Source organism: Lagenorhynchus albirostris, chromosome 8 (genome assembly GCF_949774975.1).
Source record: "Lagenorhynchus albirostris chromosome 8, mLagAlb1.1, whole genome shotgun sequence".
Classification (NCBI taxonomy): Eukaryota; Metazoa; Chordata; class Mammalia; order Artiodactyla; family Delphinidae; genus Lagenorhynchus; species Lagenorhynchus albirostris.
The window spans coordinates 6,936,718-6,957,080 of record NC_083102.1 but is presented as its reverse complement, the minus strand read 5'-3'; the positions used below and the strand labels follow the sequence as shown (position 1 = coordinate 6,957,080).

At 43.3% G+C, this 20,363-nt stretch overlaps 1 protein-coding gene across 2 annotated transcripts in view; it reads left to right on the top strand.

Moving 5' to 3' along the window:
• The first annotated feature begins 13,918 nt into the window (after window positions 1-13,918).
• Window positions 13,919-20,363, top strand: part of ZNF398 (zinc finger protein 398) — a 28,226-nt gene continuing 21,781 nt past the window's right edge. Inside the window, exons 1-2 of one of the 2 annotated variants that reach the window (XM_060156438.1) lie at window positions 13,919-14,039; window positions 17,226-17,621. In XM_060156438.1, coding sequence (XP_060012421.1) covers window positions 14,016-14,039; window positions 17,226-17,621 — 420 coding nt within the window. In that variant the 5' untranslated portion in view covers window positions 13,919-14,015. Of the gene's footprint in view, window positions 14,067-17,225; window positions 17,622-20,363 lie in introns of both variants that reach the window. The other variant, XM_060156436.1, reaches the window with a different exon arrangement.

The following is a 20,363-nucleotide window of genomic DNA, read 5'->3' as shown; positions in this document are numbered from 1 at the left end:
ATGTTCATTGACAGAGGAATGTATAAAGAAAATGTGGTACATACATAAAATTGAATATTACTCAGCCATAAAAAAGAATGAAATAATGCCGTTTGCAGCAACATGGATGGACCTCAAGATTACCATACTACGTAAAGTAAGTCAGAGAAAGACAAATATCATATGATATCACTCATATGTGGAATCTAATTTTAAAAATGATATAAATGAACTTATTTACAAAACAGAAACAGACTCACAGATTTCAAAAACAAACTTATGGTTACCAAAGGGGAAACGTTGGTGGGGGAGGGGTGGATAGGAATAAATTATGAGTTTGGGATTAACATACACACACTACTATATATAAAATAGATAACCAACAAGGAAGTACTGTATAGCACAGGGAATTTTACTCAATATTCTGTAATAACTTATATGGGAAAAGAATCTGAAAAAGAATGAATATATGTATATGTATAACTGAATCACTTTGCTGTACACCTGAAACTAACACAACATTGTAAATCAACTATACTTCAATAAAATAAAAAATAAAATATATGTAAGCAAAAAATAAAAACTAAGTGAGAGAACATAGATAAAGCAGTTTTATCACAGTACCTGGCATTCATTCCTCCTGGCCTCGCCCCTCTCCCACCTCCCTCGGCCTCAGATTGTCTGGTATGCAGAGAGGCACATCCTTCACCCTACCTGGAAGTCTCCTTGGCTTTCTTCTCTCGAGTCTTATTTTCTCTCCTAGCCTGAATCTCCCAGTCCTGTGTTATTTCCCCGCTAAGAATTCAGCATAAAATCCAGCATATTAGGCAAAAATCAGATATAGTCAAAATTACCCCAAACATCTTCCAATTTGCTCCTAATTGTTGTACACATGGTTTCATACAACTCTGTACAGCAGTTTTTTTTTTTTTTTTTTTTGGCGGTACGCGGGCCTTTCACTGTTGTGGCCTCTCCCGTTGTGGAGCACAGGCTCCGGACGCGCAGGCTCAGCGGCCATGGCTCATGGGCCCAGCAGCTCCACAGCATGGGGGATCCTCCCGGACCGGGTCGCGAACCCGTGTTCTTTGCATTGGCAGGCAGACTCTCAACCACTGCGCCACCAGGGAAGCCCATGTACAGCAGTTCTTACACACACAAATGTTTCAGAACCAGTAACTTAGACCAGAGGCAGGAAGGAAATGAAAGTCCAGTTATAGATGTCTGCACATTCAAACCATCCTGCCTCTGAGATAATCATCAAATCTCTGGAGATGGAGAAGCAACGAGTGGGGAAATGGAAAGTGTTGCTGCATGACTGTTGGGACTCCTCTAGTCCTCTTTAATATTAAACCTCTATAAGCTTTCCACAGTCAGTAGACTTGAGTGCCATCATTCCACTAAGCACATACTGGAGGCACACAAGATGTGAAGTATCTGCCACATGGGGGCGCTATGAGAACTAAAAGCTACAATGTGCTTATTCCAGCAGCGCTTGGTGTATAGTAAGCGCTCAACATAAGTCAGCTGTTGTTATTACCTTCTTTAAAAGGAGCAGATAAAAGATCTAAAAATCCCAGAACCAGATGGAAAACTGCCTTTCTCATTTCACTGAGAAGCATCATATACACTTAAATGAAAATATATGAACCAGTTCTTTTAAAATATCTGGTTAGAGAAACCCAAGATTCTGAAAAATTACACACACACATACACACACACACACACACAGACACACACACACGGAGGAAGAACGTTACCTATAATATTCTGTTTTATTTTTACTTTTTTCTTTTCTGGGGCTAAGCCAGGATCTGTTTAAATTACTGGGATTCACTGTTCACTGTTCTTTTTCTGGTATGGTGCTGGAAATGAGGAGGAAGGTGCCTGTCAACCTCCAAAGAGAAACCATATCCTAACCTGCAGCTTAGATTGTAAAGTTGCATTTGTCAAGTTTGAACTCTGATTTGAATCACTATTTACAAGCAAACGCTGATGTTTCCTCCTCAATTAGCAGGAGAAAAATTCTTGTTTTTTAAGCAGGAATGAATGGGGGAGGCTGTATTGAATCTAGGAATTCTGGGAGAATGTGGCAGTCTGGTCCCCAGCTGCATATTAACAGATGCCTGGCATAGAATTTTGTTTAGGAATCGTATTAGCCACTCCCACCTGCCGTATGGGGCAAAATGCATCACCTAACAGATTACCCTTTCCCTTCTTTTTTTTTTTAATTTACTTATTTTATTTTATTTTTGGCTGCATTGGGTCTTCGTTGCTGCACGCGGGCTTTTTTCTGGTTGCAGCGAGCAGGGGCTACTGTTCTTTGAGGTGCGCAGGCTTCTCATTGCATTGGCTTCTCTTGTTGCGGAGCGTGGGCTCTAGGGGTGCAGGCTCCAGTAGTTGTAGCACGCGGGCTCAGTAGTTGTGGTTCACAGGCTCTAGAGCGCAGGCTCAGTAGTTGTGGCGCATGGGCTTAGTTGCTCCATGGCATGTGGGATCTTCCCGGACCAGGGCTCGAACCCATGTGCCCTGCATTGGCAGGTGGATTTTTAACCACTGTGCCACCAGGGAAGTCCACCCTTTCCATTCTAAAGATCTGGCCCTCCTAGTCTTACATTGAGGAAACGTTTCCATGAGCTGTAGTGAACTGAGGAAAAAATATATGTTCGAGGCTCTCTACCCCCGTAACAGCTGGAGAAAGTGTAACAATGACACAGATGGGGAGTTCCTGAAATAAATCCCCAGGAGGCATCTATAAATTTATAAAATGTGGATTCAGGGGAACTAGCCATGGGGAAGGCTTGGGACCCTGTTGCTTACTCATTATCTTGTCAAAATTAAATGTTCTGTGGTTGCAGTTATACTGTGTTTTGGTGATAGTGACCATTTCTATCTCTTCGGGAATGAAACCTGGAGAAATCCAGTGTCATAGTCTCACTTTGGAAATGATAGAGCGAGCTCCCCTGGGACTTGCAGCACCCCAGACATACGTCAAGAGTTTCCTCTGATGCATCTCAAGGTAGTCTCTGCAGTGTCCATGCTGAGGAATCCCACAAGTGTGCCAAGTTAGTGAGTGCTTTGTGCTGTGAAAGTGTCAACCTGCTGTATAGCACAGGGAATGCTACTTCACTTTGCTGTACAGTAGAAACTAACACAACATTGTAAAACAACTATACCCCAATTTAAAAAAAAGAGAGAGATCAATGTAGATGTCCTTCTTCATAGGGACAGGAATTTGTTTTGTTCCCTGCTGTATTGCCAGGGTACAAAATCTGATACAGAGTAGATAAACACATCTTTGTTGTATGAAAGAATATTAAAATCAAAATATGTTGCCACTTTAAGCAAGACTAGAAAGAATAAGCAAAACTCTTCTCTTTAAATGACTTGGGATCTGGATCACTTTCCATAATGAGTTTTACCAAAAGCTTTAATCTGAGAGCATTGCAATTGTCTGAAAATTTGCTTGAGAACAATATAAGAAGGAAAGTTTTTTGAGTGTCAGAAAACTCTGTATATCCCACACAAACAAAAATATAATTTTTTATCATAAAAAAGAAGGTCTCGGGCTTCCCTGGTGGCGCAGTGGTTGAGAGTCCGCCTGCCGATGCAGGGGACACGGGTTCGTGCCCCGGTCTGGGAAGATCCCACATGCCGTGGAGCGGCTGGGCCCGTGAGTCATGGCCACTGAGCCTGCACGTCCGGAGCCTGTGCTCCGCGATGGGAGAGGCCACAACAGTGAGAGGCCCGTGTACCGCAAAAAAAAAAGAAGGTCTCTGTAAAGAAATGCAAAAGTATAAAGAAAATAAAGTCATACCACCTACGTAAAAAAAAAAAAAAAAAAAGAAAGTGTCAATGAACCAGAAGTCCCCGTCCCCCAGAGATGATAGCAAAATGCACCGAAAGTGAGGTTGAAGTTTTGAGTTATTATTATTATTTTTTAATATTTATTTATTTATTTAGGCTGCTCCAGGTCTTAGTTGCAGCATTTGGACTCTCAGTTGTGGCATGCATGTGGGATCTAGTTCCCTGACCAGGGATTGAACCCTGGCCCCCTGTACTGGGGGTGCAGAGTCTTACCCACTGGACCACCAGGGAAGTCTCTGAGTTATTGTTTCTTTCATGAAGACTTCTTCCAAAAATGTGAGGGATTAAAAAGAAAGAAAGAAAGAAAAAACTCAAGAGGGGGGAGGGCCTTCCTAAGCAAGGTACCAACCCCCAAAATCATAAAAGACTGAAAATGTCAATTACATAAAACTAAAAAATTTCTGTTTTGCAAGATGCCAAATGGCAGATGTCAAACTAGGGAAAGTATATATAACACATAAAAAATTGCTGTGTTATATAAAGAGTTTGTGCAACTCAACAAGAAAACATCAACAACTCAACAGAAAAATATTTTAAATGTGAACAGTTCACAGAAAAGGAAATTCCCAAGGCTTTTAAGCTTAAGATGTTCAACTTTACTCATAATAAGAGAAATACAAAGTTAAATTAAATGAGATTCCACTTTTTACTTAGGTTGGCAAAGATCAAAAAAGTTCATAATACATTGGGCTACAAATATGGAAGAAAAAAGCACTCTCATACATCTTGGTGAGAATTTGTGAACATGACCTCTATGAAGGACAATTTATTGATAGATGTCAACATTTTATCTTATTTTCTAATTATTTTTGGCTGCACCGCACAGCATTTGGGCTCTTAGTTCCCCAACCAGGGATCGAACCAGCACCCCTTGCATTGGAAGTGCAGAGTCTTAACCACTGGACCACAGGGAAGTCCCTACTTCAACATTTTAAATGTACACACCTTTTAATCCAGCAATTCCACTTCGAGGAATTTTTCCAACAGATGGTTTTGTACCTATGCACAGAGAATTATGTTCCAGGATGTCTGTTACTATATTGCTTATAAAAGCAATATTATCTATTCAGACTAGAAATAATCTAAGTGTGCCTCAATAGGGGATTGGTGTCAAGTAAGGAACTGCACAGGGTTTTACCCTATTTGCAAGTTCCCAAGTTAGCCTGCCATAGTTTCCATGGATGCTGGACAAGACAGGAGATTCCTGGGTCAGAGACAAAGGACTCTGTTACTCACAGAGCAGGGGGCAGTGTGAGCTTCATGTTCCGGTCAATTCACTCCTGGGGGTGACACAATATGGCCCAGGTGGCTAAGGCACACACAATGGACCTATGCCAAGGAACAGCGAGCCTAGGAGCCCCCCGCTGGGGCTGCCAGATTTAACAAGTAGAAACACAGATGTCCAGTTAAATTTGAGTTTCAAATAAACAAAAAATAATTTTTTAAAATTTATTTTTGGCTGTGTTGGGTCTTCGTTGCTGCATGCGGGCTTTCTCTAGTTGCAGCGAGCAGGGGCTACTCTTCATAGCAGTGCACGGGCTTCTCATTGCAGGGGCTTCGTTCGTTGCAGAGCACAGTCTCTAGGCACGCGGGCTCAGTAGTTGTGGCTCATGGGCTCTAGAGCTCCGGCTTTGTAGTGGTGGCACATGGGTTTAGTTGCTCCATAGCATGTGGGATCTTCCCGGACCAGGGCTCGAACCAGTGTCCCCTGCATTGGCAGGTGGATTCTTAACCACTGCGCCACCAGGGAAGTCCCCCCAAATAATTTTTAATATAAATGTTTCACAGGGCACAGTGACACTAAAAATTACGTGTGGTTTATTTGAAATTCAAATTTAATTGGGCATCTTATATTTAATCTAGCAATCCTATGTTAATCTTGTAAGGGGGATGTTAGTCGACTTGTCCAACCTCTGACCTGGAGGAAGACAATATCTTTACTATCTTTGTCAAGAAAAAAATCTGCCTTCTCCCCCAGGGGGAGACATGGTCTCTGTCCTCCCAGGTTGTTTGCATACACATTCCCTTGAAATGAAACAGTTTTATCCAGTCCAGGATAAAAACTGTTACAAGACATGTAGAAACACCATGGAGAATTGCCCACCAAAAATTCACATAAACTATGGGGTAAAAAACATGTATGTCATATGGTTGACGTAGGGATTAAACCTGATGGTTGTGTAAACAAATAATAATCACTAGTTCATTTTCAGTTTCCTTACCTAATTGCTGTTTTAAATTTTTTGCAAGCTTCTTTTATGATTTCATTTAGCTTGCCAACCTAACTTTCTGCATCTGCGCTCTGCTCCCCACTTTACCACATTTTAAGATCCAACAGCACTGCCCCTCATGTACTTTTCTGAATATCCCATGCTGAGCACACCTCTGGGACTTTGCATGGCTCTTCACTCTGATTGGAATGACCATCTCCCATTCCCGGGACAGCTGATAACTTCTATTTTCCTTCAAGACTCAGCTATCACGCCAACTTCTCCAGGAAACCTTCCCTGAAACTCCCAGGACACAGAAAGTTTCTTTCCTATATGCTACTTACTATAGCTGCTTTTATTTCATGTTTATATCTGTTGTAGGTTGGACTATATCCCCCCCCCAACAAAAGACATGTTGAAGTCCTAACCCCTGGTATCTGTGAACGTGACCTTATTTGGAAATAGGTTCTTTGCAGATGTGATTAAGATGTTAGTTAAGATGAGGTCGTATGGGGGCTTCCCGGGCTTCCCTGGTGGAGCAGTGGTTGAGAGTCCACCTGCCGATGCAGGGGACGCGGGTTCGTGCCCTGGTCAGGGAAGATCCCACATGCCGTGGAGCAGCTGGGCCCGTGAGCCATGGCCCCTGAGCCTGCGCGTCCGGAGCCTGTGCTCTGCAACGGGAGGGGCCACAACAGTGAGAGGCCTGCATACCGCAAAAAACCCAAAAAACAAACAAACAAAAAGATGAGGTCTTATGGGAGTAGGGTGGGCCCTTAATCCAATATGACTGGTGTCCGTATAAGAAGAGGAGAAGAGAAGCAGAAACACAGAGGCACAGGGAGGACACTATGAGTTGATGGGAGCAGAGATTGGAGTGATAGTGATGCCTCTGCAAGTCAGGGAACACAAGGATGGCCAGCAAATCCCAGAAGCTAGGTAGAAGCAAGGAACGACCGTCCCTAGAGCCTCAGAGGGAACATGGCCCTGCCAACACCTTGATTTCAGAATTATAGCCTCCAGAACTGTGGGAAACTAAATTTCTGTTGTTTTAAGCCACCCAGCTTGTAGTACTTTGTTATGACAGTCCTAGGAAATGAATACGACGTCACATAATTACACAATATGCATTGAGTTGAAATTATTTACTTTCTTGCCACCTCCCACTGCTAAGTAAAGCTACAGCCCCACGAGGAAAGTTTACCTTATTCCACTCTTTATCCCCTGTACAATATCTGGCACATGGAGGCACTCATAAATGATTGTAAAACGTGAAAGAAACGTTATAGTGTCAATGATCATTGTTGACTTTTCCAAAACCCAAAAGTTCTTAATCAGTTTACACTTGGCAGTGAAAAGACAATTTTGCATATCATTGAATGTTTCAAATTGTAATGTCTTCTCAGTGAAAAATCTATAACCATCCTCAGCCATCTCTGATTGGTGGGCTCTCTCTTCTTACCTCATTCAGGTAAAAATTTCACATTAATATTTGGTTTAAAGGCAATATGGGGAGTTTCCTGGTGGTCCAGTGGCTAAGACTTCATGCTCCCAATGCAGGGGGCCTGGGTTCGATCCCTGGTCAGGGAACTAGATCCCACAGGCCGCAACTAAGACCCTGCACAGTCAAATAAACAAATAAGTAAATATTAAAAAAAAATACGGGGGGAAGTAGTGCAGTAGAGTAGTCAAGACCTTGGGCTGTGGATAAACAACAAGGCCCTACTGTATAGTACAGGGAACTGTATTCACTATACTTTTATAAACCATAATGGAAAAGAATATGGAAAAGAATATATAGATGTATAGCTGAGTCACTTTGCTGTACAGCAGACATTAAACACAACATTGTAAATCAACTATATATCAATAAAATTAAAAGAAAAAAACAACTTGGACTGGGAAGTCAAAGGAACTTGTATTTGAATCCCTACTTGTCCACTTCTTAGTCCTGTGACCTTGGGCAAATTATTTGACTTTTAAGGCATGTTATCTCTATTATAGAATAGTTGAGAAGATTAGATCATATAATACATGTAAAGAGCATAGCATGGCCCCTGACATTTGGTACTCAATAAATGTTAGTTGTTATTGCTATAAAGAGATCATGAAAGGGAAAGACGTTAATATAATTTTTCCCACAACTAGAAGAAAATGTAAAACTATTTTTGTAGTTTTGGAGTAACATGGCAAAACACAAATTTAGAAGGCATAAAGGGAAACACACTGACAGATTTGACTACATAAAAATAAACTTGGGGAATTTCCTGGTGGTCCAGTGGTTAGGACTCCATGCTGTCACTGCCGAGGGGCCAGGTTCAACCCCTGGTCAGGGAATTAAGATCCCACAAGCTGCATGGTGTGACCAAAAAATAAAATAAAAAATTTAAAATAATAAATAAATAAAAGCTAAACTTTGGAACATTAAAAGACACAACAACAGCAACAAAAACAAAAGTGAGAGTTATGTATTGCTGGTGGGAATGTAAATTGGCATAACTTCTCTGGATAGCCACATATCTCAAGAGTCTAAAATAATCATGCCCTTGCCCAGTAATCTCTCACTCCTGGCAACTGCATCTAAGAAAACAATCAAAAAAGCTTATAAAAATTATGGATAAGCAGAATCATCTTAAATTTATGTTGTAGTAAAAATTAGAACCTACATGTATAAATAAATTATTAAACACCTGTACAGTGAAGTAATATGTAAACATTTCATTTATGTTTTAGAAGAATATTTAATGCTAGGGAAGATATTCAAGTGTATTAAGTAATAAAGGCAGCTTGCAAAACAGTACTTACGGTTCCAACTATGTTAAATAAACAAACAAATATACATAGAAGAAAGAGGCCTGGAAGGATAGACACCAAAATGCTGAGTGATTATCTCTGAATAGTGCAGTTATAGGTGGCTTTTGTCTTCTTTATAATCGCTGTATACTTCAAATATTCTGCAAATCACAGAAAAAGAATAATAAACGTGAATGGAGAAAGACAAAAAGAAAAGGTAAAGGCGTCAGCCTCAGAATTCTGGTGGCCACTGGTAGTAAAAATAGAAAATATTTTCAACCTATTTACATCATATAAATATAAAAATATTTAAATAAAAAATAACATCCATACTTCCAATCGAGATGGATAATAGACTTGGAAATTTCCATCTACAATCACAGTAATCTGGTCACTGCACAACTGCCAGGCCTTTCACATATGCCCAGATGAGAACTACATGCACATGTACTGGGGGTGCACTATTTTCTATTTGGCTTCAAGTTCAGTGTTTGGCCAAATTCTGCTGTTCAGCTGTGGTGTTCAGCCTTGGCCACTGCAAAGTGGAATAGTTGAATGCTTACTCAATGCCATTTCTGGCATCCTTAAACTTGTACATGAGTAAGACTGTGCTGTTGGGTAGATTTCCATCATATCCCATCAGTGCATCAATCTTCAGTAACATAAACATGGCATGTCATGGACCTAGAGACTGTCCTACAGAGTGAAGTAAGTCAGAAGGAGAAAAACAAATATTGTATACTATCGCTTATATGTGGAATCTAGAAAAATGGTACAGATGAACTTATTTGCAAAGCAGAAATAGAGTCACAGATGTAGAGAAAAAACTTACAGTTACCAAGGGGGGAAGGGGGGGATGGGACCAACTGAGAGATTGGGATTGACATATATACACTACTATGTATAAAATAGATAACTAATGAGAACCTACTGTATAACACAGGGAACTCTACTCATTGCTCTGTGGTGACCTAAATGGGAAGGAAACCTAAAAAAAGTGGATATATGTATAGGTATAATTGATTCACTTTGCTGTACAGCAGAAACTAATACAACATTGTAAAGCAACTATACTACAATAAAACGTAATTTAAAAAGAACATGGCATATCAGTCATTGTTAGTATATGAATATTTGCTCTCAAATTTAAATACTTGAAATTCTAGATGTAACTAGAAGTGCAAAATCCAATGATGTGCTTTATATGTTGAAATGCTAACAATTGAGGTATATATGAATGTATTTTTAATATTGCAAAAGTAAAATGCTACAATAATTATTGCCGATTATGAAAGGTGCTGATTTTATGTAATAAATGAGAACTTTCAGATAGTCAAATATTAAGAGTTAATATGCGATGCTGCCAGAAACCGTGGACAGTGATGGGTGTCACCATGCCACCATATTCTTTCCATAACCCATCAGCAGCACACACTTATTGAGTCCCTACTATGTACAAAGTCATGTGTTAAGTTCTGTCTGCTAAGTTTATGTACTAAGTAGTATGTACTAAGTCTATGTGCTAAGGATAGAAGAAATAATAATAAATATTTGTTGAACAAAAAAAAAAAAGAGTTAATATGAATATTGAGAGAATGTCATCCAGATAACTTAAAAATATATATATCCTTTTTGAACCTACAGATGTTCATAGAAATATAAATATGACCACAGGGCAAAACTAACAAAGATTAGATTGTATCACAATTCTAATTACTGTAGAATTATTTGGTGCAATTGCATTCATAACACTAAGTAATCTTTAGAAACTAATGTTTAATTAAATTCCATTTGGTCTGTTAATCCTAAAAAAGAAAAAGCCCTATTTGGTAATTTTTCACATATTAGGAGGGTAAAATTAAATGCAGAATGTCAACATGGCTATCTCAAAATTTCACAAGGACAAAAAAAGTCATGTACAAGACATATATGATTAATCATCTTTGATTGAGACATGATTAAAAATATAGAGAGAGCCTGGAAAAAAAGGAGAAAGGAGATAAAATGAGACACCCAAAATACATTTCTTCTCTCTAAACAACGGACTTTACAAGAATGCTTTTAATTAGACAATGCCTTGTGGTTTGGGATCTGTGAAGGGTAATATTTTTTAAAGCTTGTAGAAATAATTACTGTAGACTTATAACCATTTTAAGCTGTTGAAGAGAAAGGATTTTTTTAGATTTGCCCAAGCTATGAATTCTAAATATTGATTTATTTTAGAAAACATTCCTAAAAATTTTTTCCTGATTTATATTTTGTTGTACACAAAAAGGTTATTGAAATTATGAAATACGCTACCACAGTACGTATATGGTATGTGTGACATTTGGACATGAAGAATCAACCTTAATCTTTTTAGGTTTGACAACATAGAGGATTAATGATTAATTCAACTGTTTCCTCTTTCCTTACTTGATGAACGATTCCCGGGTCTCACACACATAGTGAATTTGACTTTCAGAAACATTTATGGAATGTAAAATCTGTAAAGAGAAATGCACAAAATTATTGACTACGGAGCAAATATGGTAAAGGCTATGGGTACAAGCATATAATTTGTTTACTCCCTTCAGTTCTATGTTTAGAAAATGGTTATAGCTTAAAAAGATGTAATAGAAAATGAGTGGCTTCAAGCAGAAAGATTGTAGACTACTTCCACAATTTTTCTTCAACCAATAACAAATTTTGTTAAACAAGAACCTTTGAAATTGTCTTGTCGTGTACATATGCAAAATTTTTCAACAAGATAGAACAACAGCTATTACATCCGTCAAAGGCTTATAGAATAAAGAAGGCCTTAATTCTGTATTTTCCAGAGAACGTTACCAACGTAGCAAGACTTACTAATAACCGATGGTGATTTACATGGAAAGCAGTTTGTTTGCTGGAACTTGCTGAATAAATTGATGTCCCTTGAGAATGCAAGTATTTCCTACATCATTGCTGCTGAAAAAAGATTTCCTTTTGATTCTACTCTAAGGAAGATGCTGAAATTGATGTGCATACAAGGAAAGCCAAGATGCAGGTGGAAACTTCAATTATTTTCTTAACTTGAAAACCAGTTAAATTGCTCCATTGTCCCATTTCTAGATCCAAAGTTTAAGAACAAATTTTTCTCCAGTGAGTATGTATAGTGGCAAGAACAGGCTAAAATATTAGAAATTAGGGACTTCCCTGGTGGCACAGTGGTTAAGAATCCGCCTGCCAATACAGGCGACACGGGTTCGCGCTCTGGTCCGGGAAGATCCCACATGCCGCGGAGCAACTAAGCCTGTACGCCACAGTTACTGGAGCCCCGTGCTCCGCAGCAAGAGAAGCCACCACAATGAGAAGCCCACGTACTGCAAGGAAGAGTAGCCCCCTCTCGCAGCAACTAGAGAAAGCCCATGCACAGCAACGAAGACCCAATGCAGCCAAAAATTAAAAATAAAATAAAAAGATATTAAAAAAAGGAATTAGAAATTAAAAATATGATGGCCATCTTAAATCTGCTTCTGAAAATATGTATTTTCTTGAAACAGTGCACAAAACTTCAGTCAGCAAAATTGCTTCGATGAAATGCTATCACCATCCCCCCAAATTTTCAAGGCTAAGAATTAAAAAAGAGAAAATCTTTACCTTAATAAGCTCCTATTAGAAGAAAGAATATTTAATGGTAATGTTACCATATTATACTGGCAGAACTAGACCTATGCCCCAAGAAGCTCAGTTGAAAGTATCTTATTTAGTAATACAATTGTTTCTATTTAATGGTCATAGGAGTGTCCAGCAGTTGCTGTTCTTGCCTTATAAGTTCAAACTTTAAATTTTTTAAAGTTTTAATTACTACATTTTTAATAATAAAATTACAAAAATGAATTTCCTTTCCAAGAAAATTCAGATTTCCCCCCTCTTTTCTAGAAGTTCATTCGATTATGGTGATATTCTGATTCAGAGAATAGCAATTTTTTTAACATCTTTATTGGAGTATAATTGCTTTACAATGACAATTTTTTACCATCATTCACCATTTGACCAAAATATATATTAATTTGAGGTAGACCTCAAATTACATACTGCAGGTGTAGCTACAGTCTAAAAATAGCTTAGTAGGCTCAAGAGCAGGCCCAACAGGACGGTTCTCATACTTTTGTGATTTATAGCTTCTTTAACTGTTATGGGCATTGACGATTCATTTGCTGAAATACAGGTTTGGGAGGACTTTGGGTCACGTTCAGCCTGTTTGAAAGGAGGGCCTTGCTGGAAACTCAGGGTTATGTGGTTGTCTTACTGTAACATACGCTCTGTCAGCCTTAGATACACAACCTCCGTAGATAGCACTTGGTTCTTTGCTGTCCGTTAGTACAGACCCAGCAAACCCCAACTTCAATAATCCGAGATATAAGGACGACTGTAGTTTTGGTCCTAACACCGGCCACGTGGGATGTGAACCGCTTCCCCTTGGGAGCCACATTTGCAATTTCTGCAAGTGATGAACGTCGTCTTCATCACATATCTGTGCCTCATGGTCTCTGATTCTAACCCACTGTCTCCCTACGCCCTGTCCGGCACCTGGACCTCGCACTCCGCCCATTTCCACCTTCCTGCATCGGGCTGCCCTCCCCCTGGCGCCTCCCTTCAGACGGGGCCTGCTGATTGGGCCTCCAGAAAGAAAAACGCTTCCCAGAATGAGTCCTGGTTTGTGGCTGGGGCGTAAGCACCAATCTGTTGAGCACTCTCGGGGTTTGTGAGAAAACAAGACCCACCTAGTTCCGTAGAACAAACCGTTCGCGAGCGGAGCCGAGCGAAGCCTGGCCAGCCGGTGGGGCGCAAGTGGCCGCTGGGGCCGGCAGGGGGCGCGCTGCCGCGGCGGGCGGGCGGGCGGCGCGTCTAGGCCCGAGCGGTCCCTGGGGTGCGCTCGGTGCCCACAAAGCGCCAGCTGAGGGGCCGCTGCGGGCTGAGCGCGGCTGAGCCTGCCCGCCACCCGAGTTCCACCGGCCGGCTGCCCCGCGCCTCTGCCGCGTCGCCGCGCCCCGAGCAGCCGGGCCCGACGGCAGTGCGAGAGCCGGGTCGGGAAGGCAGGGCCGGGCGGGTGCCGCCTACGGAGAGGCCGGGGGTCGGCCTGCGTGGGGCAGCGCGGAGGCGGCGGCAGCGGCGGCGACTCCGGCCCGGGCCGGACAGCGCAGGACCATGGCCGAGGCAGCCCCGGCTCCGGTAAGGGCAGCCTGCGCGCCGAGCTCAGTGAGCCCGGGAGGGTCGGGGCGCCTCGGGCTCTGCGGTCGGACCCGAGGGAAGGGAGGAGGGCGGGGAGCCCGGCCTGTCAGGCTCGGGGCCCCGGAGCGGGGCGCAGCCCGGACGGCCGAGCACAGACACCCACCGGGGTGCCGCCGGCAGGGGAGGGGCCTGGGGGGGGACCCCGACGCCGAGCGCGGGTCTGGGACAGCTCGCCCTCCCCCATCGTTGGGTCCCTGCGCCTGGGTGTGAGGCCCCGGCTCGCCCATCCCGTTTGGAGGTTTCCAGCGGAGAGAGCCTCTTACACCAATGGAAGAGGAATGAGTGAAGCGATCCTCGCCTGGTGCCAGCCCCGCTCCTGCCTGCCGGACGCGGGGCAGTGGAGTTGGCTTGGTTTGGGGTTTTCATCAGCCATTCTCCAGCCCTGGGAGCCGACCCCACAGTCACCCTCGCTGCCGCCTCCGTGAGCCTCGCGCAGCCACAGATGCCGTGGTGACGGCAACACTTAGGTGTGTTGAAGGACCGCCGGAGGACAGGGATCCCCAGTGCCCAGCCCGTGACGATGCCGGACACGCAGGAGGCCCTCTGTCGGGATTGCAGAGTGAACTAGCGGTGCAGGTTCGGAGGGCGGGATTACCTTCTGCGTGTTTTATTCGTTACGCGGATGTTTACTGCAGGCCTGCCGCGTGCCAAGCCCGCTCCGGCAGTTGCTAAGCCTGCAGAGCTGACCAAGACAGTCGCTGCACACAAGAGCCGTGCAGAACCAGCAGGGACTAGTCAAGTAACAGGACCGGAAACGATGCCTTGGATTTGCCAGCTAAGAAGCCTCTGCTCACCCCAAAGAGAGTCATTGTAGTGGATCAGGAGCCAGACTGGCCTACAGAGTAGTGACCCGAAAGTGAGAGGGGGGAAGAAGAGGAGGAAAAAGGGAGCAGCAGCAGTGGGGGTGGGGGATCGAGCAGAGGGAATGTCATCTGTGCCCTCAGACCTATTTTTCCCTTTTGGATCTTGTTTTTCAATATGGTAGAGATAATCATGTGTCTATATGCCAGCCCTGTCCAATAGAAACATAATAGAAGCCACGTCTATAACCTTAAACTTTCTAGCAGTTACATTTTATTATTTTTATTTATTTATTTATTTATTTATTTATTTATTTATTTATTTATTTATTTATTTATGCCCAGTGGCCTGCTGAGCCCTCGGCAGTGAAAGGGGGGAGTCCTAACCACTGGATGCTGGGGAATTCCCAGTAGTCACATTTTAGAAGTAAAGAGAAATAGATGAAATGAACTTTAATGATATGTTCTATTTAACCCAAGGCTAACAAAATATTTCAGTGTGTGATTAGTATTAAGAAATTATCGATGAAGTTTTACATTTTCTCCCCACACTCAGTCTTCAAAATCTGGTGTGTATTTTTTACTCACGGCACATCTCAATGGAAATAAATGCACCTCAAGTGTTCAGTAGCCACACGTGGCTACCATATTGAACAGTGCAGGTCTGTCCCATGGAGAAGACCCGGGAGAGATTGAAACATTGACCATAAACAAGAGGAAAGATTCGTGTACCTAAAAATGTGGAAGGAGGTGGCATTCAGAGCATTAAGTGGAGAGATTCATTTTAAATAGGATGAACCTTTTTCCTGAGGGAAGGAAAGAAAAAAGCATGGACTAAGCTACTGATGAGTTTGAAGTGGGAAAGAGGGTGAAGAAAAAGAAGAGAAAGAGGAGAACGTTGACAGAGTTGAGGTCTAATAATTCTAACCCTCTTCTCAAAGTAGGAGGCCGCGTCATCTCCTGAGAGTGAGGGGCCCGCAGCGGACAGGAGTCTTCCCGCTCAGCCTGCGCTCCCTGAAGCAGCAACAGCAACATCACCTTGTTTTCAATGCAAACTCCCAGTTTTCCTACCCGACCTACTGAAGCAGAGTCTTGCATTTTAGCAGGGCCTCCAGATGATACTTAGGCTCATTAGTTTGAGCCTAAAAGCTGGAGAGGGCCAGGGGCTTGTGGTGGCCACGCTGTGGAATGGGAAGCGGAGTGTGGGGCACAGGACAGTGCTGAGTCCCTGCTGAGCTTAGAGACCGTGGGTGTGTGGTGACACCAGTTTACCTGGTTGTGTGACTTCATTTCGTAGGGCTTACCAGCCTGCTTCCAGGAACAGAGAATGAGAACAATTGAACTGATTCAAAGCCGGAGGTTAGCCGAGCAGGTGAGGCAGAAAGGCAGACGAGTGAAGGGGTTGAAGTTAGCTGAAATGATCACCTAAGGAAGAAAGCAAAGCCCGGAGCAGGCCGGTAAACCAGGAGCAAATGGAACAGTCAAGGGTTCAGTGGGATCGCAGAGCAGGTGAAAGGAGAAAAAGGTGGTGGGAGAGCTGCAGAGACCGGAGGTTACGGCCAAAGAGCCAGTTATCAAACTCGTAGAGTCAGAAGGCTTTGCAGAGGTCATCCTCACCCAACCTCCCGTTTCTTGTAGGAGTTTCATTTTCTATACACTCTTTGTTCCAAGGTATGTTCAGTGAGGAGGCAGCCTGTTATGTTCTTGGAAAGATCTAGTTCAAATAGGCCAGAGTTTACGTTCCTGAAAATTTCATGTTGGTTCTAGTTCTGCCCTCTGGAGTAACACAGTATAGGAGTAAACAAGTCTGTCCTGCCTTCTGTTTTATAACCCTCAAATATTTGAAAATAGCTGTCATGCTTTCTCCACACTTGACATTCTCAGCTTTTTCAGCTGCTACTGAATGATATGGTTGTGGCTTGTCAGCAGGGTGATGGATGGGGCCGGAGCCTAAGTCAATAAATAAGGGGTTTATCAGAAGGGCACCGAGCTCACTGAAACCTGGAAAGATCCTGATGCACTTAGAGCTTTTCCAGAGCCAGAGGATGCAGCAGCAACCTGGCCTCTGGGTGGCTGGCTCTGCCAGGCTGCTTCTTGATCCAGTTTCACCTGTTCACTGTCTTACCTACTCCATCCCTCAACCACCAAAGCAATTCTCTTGGCTTTTGATGTCAATGAGCTCCATAAAGATGAGGCTTATGCAGGCACTACTAATACTATATTTAGATTAATCTCCGCTGGCCACTCAAGCAGCGCTTATCTCATTTTAGTTCGGATCAGGGCTCCTAACACTCAATGCCTCATCTCCTCTTTCCACTGCACACAGACTTCTGAATGGGACTCCGAATGCCTTACATCCCTGCAGGCGCTTCCTCTTCCCACACCCCCAGCAGCAAATGAAGCACACCTGCAGACTGCGGCCATCTCCTTGTGGACAGTAGTGGCGGCCGTGCAGGCTATCGAGAGAAAGGTGGAGGTCCACAGCCGGCGACTCCTGCACCTGGAAGGACGGACAGGGACAGCCGAAAAGAAGCTGGCCAGCTGCGAAAAGACAGTGGCTGATCTCGGGAACCAGCTGGAGGGCAAGTGGGCGGTGCTGGGGACCCTGCTGCAGGAGTACGGGCTGCTGCAGAGGCGGCTGGAGAACTTGGAGAACCTGCTGAGGAACAGGAACTTCTGGATCCTGCGGCTGCCCCCCGGTATTAAAGGAGATATCCCAAAGGTAACACCTCCACTTCTGCGTGCGCAGTGCTACCACTAGACCTTAGACTATTAGCAAGGGGTAGTCTTGGTCAATCAGTTTGGCTGAAGGAACCAAGAAGTTGTTTTGTGTTTTATCTATTTTGGAAGCATTCCACGTTCAATTTAGTGATCATGTGAAGTGTCAGACTTCAGATTGGAAAACTCTTCCCAATCCAAAGTTGGCTATCCGGCAGATGGATTTTTTTCTCTTTTGCTTTCTCCCGCCCATTACCCCCCAAGTCACTTTTTTCTTTATTAACCTGTCTGCTACAGTCTTGTTTGGAAACAAAAGTAAATATTATTTAAATCAGTCAATTTGAATTTGTTGGCAATTCTGGTTAAAAAAAAAAGAGGACAGAGGAAGGGGTGTGGAGTTAAGTGGTTAATATAAGGTTTGGGGCTGTCTGTGGGTCTAGGATCCACATGGATCCTGTCCTTCCGCATCCTTTACAGAGTGCGCCACAGTGCTAGGGCCCGGCCTTTCTGAAGGGAATAGTCCCTAAAACAACAGGAAATAAACATCATTCTTGAGCTATGGAAGACAGCCTGGAGGCAGCTAATTTCCAAACATGCCCGTTTATTTATTCATTCATTCAACAAATACTTCTTGAACCCTTAGTATTTGCTTGATATCTACTTCCTGAAGGCACAGCAGTGAACAATTCTTGTAAGCTCCCCTGGAGCTTAAATTTTAGGGGGAAAGATAATATAAACAAACAAAATAAATCCATTTAAGTACTTTGATAAAAATAAAAGTGCTATCTGGTGATTTATTTTTTAGATTGGATGTCACAGAAGTTCTCATAAAGTAGCTAATTTTTAGGCTGAGACTAAATGACAGGAAGGAACCTACTGGGAGAAGATCTGAGGAAGAGCTTCCCAGGTGTAAAGAATACCTGGTGCAATGTCCCAAAGGCACAAACAACCTTGAAACACTGAGGGGAAGGAAAAAGACCAGTTGGCTGGTGTGCAGTGAGTAAGTGGAGCACGGCTAGAGAAGCAGGGGGCAGCTCATTTAGGGCAGTGTTTTTCAGCCCTAGCTGTACAGGAATCACCTGGGGGGCTTTTAAAATTTTGATGGGCATCACATCTAGAGGTTCTGACGTAACAGGTTCAGGATGGGGCCTAATCATTAATCTTAAAACTCCATAGATAATTCTAATATGCAACTACGGTTGTGAACCACTGACATAGGGCATTGGAGACCGAGGTAAGGAATGTGGACTTTATCTTGGGTGTAATGGGAAGACTGGGGGATTTTTTAGATGAGGAGTTATATCTGGTCTGTATTTTGAAAGAATCTCTTTGGCCGCTCTGGGCCGAATGGGTCATGGGGGTAAGAACAGAAGCAAGGAGAAAACAATAAGGCAGCTGTAATGGTAGGAGGGCCGAGCGTGGCTTGAGTGAGGGTGGCAGTAGTGGAGATGGAGACAAGTGGACAGATTCAGGCTGTTTTGGTGGTAAAATTGACGGTAGGACTTACTAATGGGAATTAGGGAATGAGGAATTAAGAACAAGAGCTGTAAATTAACTGTGATAATTTACTGAGCACTTACTGTTGTAAGTGCTTTAGTTGCTTTAATAAGACTCCTAACTTGCCCAAGCTCATACAGTCAGTAAGTATAAATGCTGGAGTTGTACTGTGACCCAGTTGGCTCCAGAGAGTATGCTCTTAACCACGGGCTCTTAGGCTTTTGACTTGAAGGACTGGATGGATGGTATTGGCACTTACAGAGGTGGGGATGCTTCAGGGTGGGAAAGAATTAGTTCTCCTTTGGCAGCATTGGTTTGAGATGACTGGGATACGTTTAGGAGAGATGTTAAGTGATCTTCGAAGCTCAAAGGTGAGAAATATTTGGAAATCACTGACGTACAGATTGTATTGTTAAGTCATGAGGCTGGAGGTGATTACTTCGGGAGAGAATGTGGAGAAGCAGCAGAAAGAGCCCAAGGACCAAGCGCCATAAGTGGGAGTGGTGGCCAGTGAGTATGTGGGTCACAGGGTCAAGGGACAGTGGTCGTGTGGGTTAACGTGTTACTGAGCGGGCTAGAAGGATGAGGATGGTGAATACAACTTGGCAACGCAGCCTCGCTGGGGACCTTCCAAGAGTTGTTTTAGTGCAGAGGCGGGGATAGAAGACTGGGTGGAGCAGGCTGAAGAGCGAACGGGAAGAGAGGCGATGGAGGCTCCTTTAAGGCTGGCGGGGGCGGGGAGCAGAGGTGAGCAGGCGGCGGAGGGCTCAGAGTCAGCTTCTTAGAGAGAACCTTCCCCACAGTGTGTTTTGTTTGTGTATCTGGAGCACCTCCAGAAGGGTTTTTGGGTAATTTAAACATAATATTTGCCATAAAGTTACTTACTGTCTTACCTGGATGAGTGGATAACATTGAAACTGTCCATCTTTTTTTTTTTTTTTTTTTTTTTTTTTTTGCGGTACGCGGGCCTCTCACTGTTGTGGCCTCTCCCGTTGCGGAGCACAGGCTCCGGACGCGCAGGCTCAGCGGCCATGGCTCACGGGCCCAGCCGCTCCTTGGCATGTGGGATCTTCCCGGACCGGGGCACGAACCCGTGTCCCCCGCATCGGCAGGCGGACTCTCAACCACTGCGCCACCAGGGAAGCCCTAAACTGTCCATCTTAAACTCCAAAGTCATATATAAAATAATGTGATTTCTCTCAAAGATTTTTTCATGAAATTGAAATATATCGAAGATTTACTAGATTGA